Below are 7,347 nucleotides of genomic sequence, written 5' to 3'. Positions count from 1 at the left end.
AACTGCTTTATCTCAAACAAAAACATCAACATGCTGTCCAAAAAGCTTCATTAGGCATGGCTATCCAACCATTATTAACAAGAAGTGAAGTTCTTTTTAAAAGCAAAATTATTTTTTCCCTTAAATATCATTTCACAATTCACTGAAGTTTTCTAAGGCAGAATAAATTAAAGTTAGTGACTGGGAAGACAGTGAAACCAAGCAGTGCCTCCTACCCTATGGAAATAATGCAATTTTCATTCCACAACATAGTGAGGACACTAAAGACATTTTTTGCAAAGCAATTCAAAAGTGTGTTGAAAGAAAAGACAGCTGGTAAGACAGTTGGTCCTGGAGGAAAGGCTATAGAAGGGGACTGATCACTTGAATTGTCTTCCCTTACCTTTGTCAGACACTGCTGTTTGCCTACACAAAAGGCTGAGAAGTCCTCCTGAACCAGTCCAAGTTCTTCCTTCAGCTCCTGCTTCAGATCCAAATGATTTCTGATCTCCTAAGGCCAAGTATAAGGGTGAGAGGGTGAAAGAAGCAGACAGACCTGCATGCTGCCCTGTCCCCTTTTATCTTCCTATCTACCAGGAGGATCCCCAGCAAGATCCCCGTAATGCCACCCGCCCTTCAAAACAGACCCTCCCCACAGGCTTCAGCAGTGTGGACCATTCTCCTGTCTTCTCATTTTTCCTCAGCTAACAGCAAAAAGAACTCCTCCCCACCCATCGGTCCTACAAGTATTCAACCTTTGGGGAAAAAAAAAAAAGCAAAAAAAAAAAAAAAGCTACAATGTGGTATCAAAAAGCTGACATCCTTGTTCAGTTCAGATGTTAAGACCAATTTTGTATCCTATGACAAGTAAAGGATCTTAAAGACGACTTACAAAAATATAGCTGAGCAGAAACACTCTACTTAAAACCTGCACACATATCTCCCACAGACCTATTCTTCGTAGTGGAACACATCCTTAGATGTATATATAAAGGTTATTTTACTACCTAGCACACACTGAAATTGTGTCCCCCTTAATTACTACCCTTTTTACTTTTTGAAGAAATTTAATACAAGCAATGCCAGAGATACAATGTATGTAGTAAGTGTTATTTTATTCTCCCCTGGTTACTGCACCATCCTCCTCAACAGCCTAATCCTCTCATGACAGCATCTGAAATGCTCTGGTTAACATTAGGCAAGCATGCAATGCTACTGCTCTACTGAAAACAACGCACCTCAACACAGCACCGAGCAGAATCTGTGTCTTGAAAGTCAGGCAGTGAGAAATAATAAAATACATTAATAAAAACACAAGAGTATCCCTTTCACACCACTGAACAATTATTAAAGGAAATCTGCAACGTTTGTTTAAAACTATGGAATTAATGGGTTGTGTACTGTTGAACAGATGCTGTACTTGAACCTCCTGGTTTAAGGAGACTTGCCTGCTACAATGTTAAGCATCTCTTACCACGCATCCATAGCCTGCCTTCCTTAGATTTGCAAAGTCACAGTTCTACATTTTCTACCTGTGACTGAACAGCAAACGACCACGTGCAAAGAAGAGTCCTATTTCTTACAAGATTATAAACTTCCTCTCTTTTACAGCTGTTTCGCATTTTATTCTCCTCATCAGGAGGCTGTGACAAATAAAGTCAGAAACAGAACTCGCGCAGCCCTGAAACGTCTCTCTGCTACCTAACTTGCCAGAAGAAGATAATTTAAACTTGCATTCATTCCAGCAGGTCAATTTGTATTGCAATTATTTAACCTCTTCTTTTTTTTTTTTTTTTTTTCTTAGGTGATGAAGTGAATACGCAGCAGAGAAAGACAATATACATGGTAACTTTCAAAACCAAAAGCTGACTTTTACAGAAAGTAAGTCTGAAATAAAAAAATAAATGCAGAAAACCATCGCCTAGTGAATAGAAGAGAAAATCTCTGTGAAACGATGTATTTTAGTGTTGTTTATTCCCAAAGATAGCATACCCCCAAAGCCGTTACAGGACGAGCAGTCAGAATATAATACTGGAAGCTGTAAACCAAAGGAGGCTGCTCAGTGTGGCTGTTGCTGCCTTTCAGGCATCAGTGCCACCGTGCCACTGGCTGGGTGCGCAGCACGCCCCGTCACACCAAGTACCATATAGAAAACACAAGGGGTGGGTTGGTTGGTTGGTTGGTTTTTAATAATGCACACTGGTGTTTGGGGAGGAAACAAGCTTTTGTTTCACTTGCTGGGCCTTTAGTCACGCACCTGGGCCCTCCGCTCCAGGCTGAGGACCAGAACGGTTTCAGGGCTTGGGGGCAGCCCCGCGGCCGCAGGAAACCCACCAGGAGTCAGCCCCCCGCAGCAACGGGGCCGAGGACAGGAGTTCCGGGCCACCGCAGGTCTGGCACTGCTGTTTGGGTGAGCTCAGGCACTCGCAGCTCACCCTGCCCCCGGCACGGCGGCGCCCCGAGAACCGCGGCGGGGGCAGCGGCGAGCGCGCGCACGAGGCCTTGGTGGGGGCGGGGCGCCGGCAGGCAGCGGGGCTCGCGCCCGCTGGGGCGGAATCCACCCGGACAGGGGCGAACAAGCCAGTACGGGCGACGCGGGTGCGCATCCGTTCGAAGGGGGGATGGGGACAGCTGCGCCTCCCGCACGGCCGGGGGGCGCTGAGCCACCGCCCCGGCGCCACGTCACACGCCACCGAGCCGCGCGCCGGCCCGCCCCGCCGCCCCGGCCCCGCCGCGGTCACGGCGGGCCTCGGGCGCCCCCTGGCGGCGAGCGGCACGGACCGCCCCCCCGCCGCAGGGGCAGCGCGCCCGTCCTTGAGCGAAGGGTGCAGGCGGCCGCCCCGCCTCTTCCGCCGCTCCCGGCCCGCTGCCCCTCGGCCGGCGTCCGCCGCGCCCCCGGGCCCGCGCCGCTGCGTAGGCGGGGGAAGGGGAGGGGAAGGGGAGGGGAAGGGGAGGGCGGGAGGCGGGAACAGGTGAGGCAGCGGTGCGGGGCAGGGGGCTCGGGGCGGACGAGCGCGCGTCGCGCTGCGGGAGCCTCCCCCGCCCTCCGTAACCGCCCGGGGAGGGGAGGGGAGGGGAGGGGGCCCGGGGGTCCGGCGTGCCGCCAGCGGCTCTGCTCCGCCCGCCTGCGCCGAGCGCGGCCTTGTCCCCGCAGCCCGCGGGAGGGGGCGGCCCGGGCCGGCCTGCTGGGCCCCGCGGCGGGCCGGGGCAAGGCGTGCGGGGCCGCCGCCCTCCTCGGCCTTGCGGGGGGCTCGGGTTTGGCACCCCTCCCTCAGCCCCGCCGCGGGGAGCTGGACTCCAACGGCGGGGGAATACCAGTCCCCCGGCAGCCGGCACCCTTCGGTGCGGGGGGGGTGGGTGCCATACGTACAGCTTGGTACGGTTTTTAAGCACAAATATATTGAAATCGAGTCTACAGTTGTGCGAAAGTCTGCGCTTCTGATCAGTGCATGGAATTTCAAAAGTGATTAAGTGCATCCGTTGATCTTTTCCATGTAAGTACTAGTTACGTGGATTTTTATGGCCACGCGGAACTAAGTAAGCATCCTTGCCAACTGCCTAGAAGGAAAGAAATCGCTATATATCATACATGAGAAGCTTTAACGTGTTAATCAGGTCCATTTATAATAACTACTCAGGTACATTATAATAACTACAAGCTGATGATTTAATGTATTACCTGGATCAAAATCAATTGAAAACATGCAGGATTGATCCATTCGGGCCAAAGTACAGCTCCTTTCCCCTCCCTTTTCAGATGGGTTAGGGCAGAAGGACAGTTTGTTACACGCGGAACATGAAAACACTCTTGATTCCTTAAGCTTGGTTTAGCCTAGTTTTTTGTTTGGAAAGGAAGCCAGCAAAGGATATATTTCAGTCACTGGTGAATCTATGAGACTCCTTAGCACCGTGTACGCGGTGTTTGTCTTAGGATTTTCATTAATAAAAAGAGATTAGCTGATGCGTAAATTGTGTGTGCAGTTTCTATGGTATTTTTCTACTTTTGATTTTACATGAAGACTTACTTATGTCGTAGTTTGCTAAAGGTGTTCCTTCTGCTGTTTCCCAAAGTAATTCAGAAGCACTGGTATTCCTGACAGGATGATATACTGTCTGCTGTTAATTTGTTCTGAATTCCAGATTTATAACCTTACCTGGCACAAATGAAGGAGATTGGCCACTAGGATGTGATCACCCTGCTGGGATACAAGAGTTAATCCAAATGAATCTGTAACACCAAAAGGGTACTGTAATGAAATCCTTTGAGAATGTACCAGGGAGTAGATCTTGAGGCAAGGATGTATGTAAATAGAAAATTCAGTTGATGACTGAATGTAAGTGTATAGAGGAAAAGGGAGAGGTTTGTTTCAGCAGTTACCACTCAACACACAATCACAGAATCGTCTATAAAGTATTACGCTGCATGGAGTTTGCAGAAAGGCAGTAAAGCTTTGGCCTTTCGGGAATTCTGCAGTGCAGAACAAAGCTATGCTACTGTTGCTATACCAGGAGAAAAGTATATTGTGAATTAATTTTAATTCATATTATAATACTTCAATAGAAATTAATAAGAAATGCCGATTTCAATATCAATCTCTAAAAGAAAAGAACATTGCATACTGTTCTGAAATTTTGTAGGGGTTTCTTTAAATAACAAGTTAAAGATCAAACAAATCATTTAAGTTCTTTTAAAAAGCATATTTAACAATTTTTATAAAAATGTGTTTATAGGTCATTGTTTATAATGTAGCTGCATCTGAAGAAACATAAAGTGGCTTTCTGTCATGCTGACTAACAACATAGGGCATCACTTAATGGTACGCCAAGCAATGATTCCAAGAAACCTGAAGCCGTTTCCCTATGTTTGTTGCACCAGAATGTTGTCAGGTTACAAACCTAAAAGCAACATCAAGGACTCTTACAAAATTCTTGAGCTTGAGGAAGGATGTTCCCTTGACGATATCAGAAACTCTTATCGAAGTCTTGCCAAAAAATACCATCCAGACAGTGGTTCTGCCACAGCTGATTCCGAAGCATTTATGAAAGTAGAACAAGCATACAGAGTCGTGCTCAGTGATGTGGCAACTAGAAAGAAATCAAAGGAGAACAATGAAGAGGAGGAAGATCCATTCAAATTAAAAGCACCACAGCATAGACATTACTTGAGTTTTGAAGGTGTGGGTTTGGGAACACCAAGCCAAAGAGAAAAGCAATACATGCAATTTCGAGTAGACCGTGCTACTGAGCAAGTGTTGGAGTACCGGAAGCAGAGACTTGAAAGCCAGTATACTGTGACTGACCTAATGAAAGCCAAAGATGTGAAGCAGAGCAAAAAGGTGAAAATAACTCAGGCAGTTGAACGGTTGGTTGAGGACCTCATCCAGGAATCGATGGCGAAAGGAGACTTTGACAACCTCAGCGGCAAAGGAAAACCTTTGCAGAAATTTTCAGACTGTCCACATATCGACCCTATGACTCACAATTTGAACAGGATTCTGATAGACAATGGATACCAGCCAGAGTGGATCCTGATGCAGAAAGAAATACGGGAAACTATCGAGCGGTTAAGGAAGAGTATAGTGGCGTCTAGATGTAAGCTTGGAGGGCCAATGACACCATATACGCAAAAGCAATGGAATCGTATTTGTGAGCAATTTATAGAAGATATCAAGAAATTAAACAAAAGAATTGACAACTTCAACTTAGTTGTTCCTATTCTGAGCAGACAAATGGTGCACTTCAGTGCAGACAAAGAAATTGTTCGAGCACAAAAGACTTACGAAGCTTTGATGGAAAACAGAGAGGCTTCTAATTCAGACACAAAGGAAAATGAAGCAGAAAATGTTAAAAGGTTTGGGTGGAAGTCTTCTCTATTGAAGTGGTTAAACCTTACACTGAAATAAGATAATACAAATTCATCTGTCTTGTCAAGATTTTGAATGCACTTTATTAATGAAACTTGTAGCACTGGAGAATTTTCATGTACACTGAAAATGTAAAATTGAGCTTTCCACTGTTACACCAACTAAAAGGAATTGGGTTGTTTGATGTGCATTTGCATGTCCTTAATCAATTTGTTTGTGAATATTGTTAAGAAACTGTGCTGGTTTTGACTGGGGTAGAGATAAATTTCATCATAGTAGCTAGTGTGGGGCTGTGTTTTGGATTTGTGCTGGAAACAGTGTTCATAACACAGGGATATTTTCGTTACTGCTGAGCAGTGCTTACACAGAGCCAAGGTCTTTTCAGCTTCTCACACTACGCCACCAGCAAGTGGGCTGCGGGTACACAAGAAGTTGGGAGGAGACACAACTGGAAGAGCTGACCCCAGCTGACCAAAGGGATGTTCCATGCCGTATGATGTCATGCTCAGCATATAAAGCTGGGGGAAGAAGAAGGAAGAGGGGGATGTGCAGAGTTATATAACATTTTGTCTTCCCAAGTAACAGTTACACATGATGAAGCCCAGTTTTCCTGGACATGGCTGAACACCTGCCTACTGATGGGAAGCGGTGAATGAATTCCTTGTTTTGCTTTGCTTGCGTGCGCGGCTTTTGCTTTACCTATTAAACCATCTTTATCTCAACCCACAAGTTTTCTCACTTTTACCCTTTCGATTCTCTCCCCATCCCATTGTGGAGGGAGTGTGAGCAGCTGTGTGGGGCTCAGTTGCTGGCTGGGGTTAAACCACAACAGCAACAAATTGGTTATCCTCTTGCATCTCATTTTACTTCTGCTTAAATCAAAAGTAATGCTTCACTTTCGCATAATCACTCTCACGGTTTCAAAAGGTGAAACTGAGGCATAACAAAAACATTAAGGACAAAGTGGAGGAAAAAGTCTTGCTGTGCCCTGTTCGACCTTTATCCTTTCTTATTTAAATGCTTACAGCTAGTTCATAAATTGTTGGCAGGTTTCATGCATTTTTTTTTAAAGTACATTTGTCTCTTCAAGGTTAAATTAAATGGGAATGAAGGGAGGGTTCTGGATGTCTGGGCTTGGACTGTGCATCCTGCAGAAGTCCATTTTTGGACCTGGCTTTTGACACTGAGGGAGGTTTCAAAAAGCATCTGAGCAAATAAGTAAGAGTGGCCAAAACTGTACCCTTCTCTAGTTGGAGTCGAGAGAAGGGAATATTCATTTTCAAAAGTAATTGCACCATTTAAGTATTTTAGGATACTGGCATCAAAGCACCTACTGTGAAATATTGCTGTACTATTAAAGTTTCTGTGCAGTGGCTTGGAGGGTGGGAAAATCTCCATGATGCCAAAGATTTATTTATCTTTAGTAACCTCTCTGCTCCCCACACCATCTGGTTTTCCTGGAGGACTCTGCCTTTGAAAAGGTGTCACTGGATATATCAGTATC

The 7,347-nt window shown here is 45.9% G+C and overlaps 1 protein-coding gene across 4 annotated transcripts; it reads left to right on the top strand.

Moving 5' to 3' along the window:
- The first annotated feature begins 2,932 nt into the window (after positions 1–2,932).
- DNAJC28 (DnaJ heat shock protein family (Hsp40) member C28) lies at positions 2,933–6,121 on the top strand. 4 transcript variants are annotated; one of them, XM_040584971.1, is made up of 3 exons: positions 2,933–2,951; positions 4,120–4,223; positions 4,711–6,121. In XM_040584971.1, exon 3 carries the CDS (start codon positions 4,764–4,766, stop codon positions 5,880–5,882), a length of 1,119 nt encoding a protein of 372 aa, XP_040440905.1. In that variant the 5' UTR covers positions 2,933–2,951; positions 4,120–4,223; positions 4,711–4,763; the 3' UTR covers positions 5,883–6,121. The 4 variants fall into 4 exon arrangements, with proteins under 4 accessions (XP_040440905.1, XP_040440906.1, XP_040440903.1 ...); XM_040584969.1 differs by lacking the exon at positions 2,933–2,951 and adding an exon at positions 3,018–3,473; XM_040584972.1 differs by lacking the exons at positions 2,933–2,951; positions 4,120–4,223 and adding an exon at positions 3,016–3,473.
- Positions 6,122–7,347: the final 1,226 nt, after the last annotated feature.

This window comes from Falco naumanni, chromosome 2 (assembly GCF_017639655.2).
Source record: "Falco naumanni isolate bFalNau1 chromosome 2, bFalNau1.pat, whole genome shotgun sequence".
Classification (NCBI taxonomy): Eukaryota; Metazoa; Chordata; class Aves; order Falconiformes; family Falconidae; genus Falco; species Falco naumanni.
The sequence above is the reverse complement of the archived record's forward strand: the minus strand, read 5'-3'. Positions and strand labels throughout refer to the sequence as shown.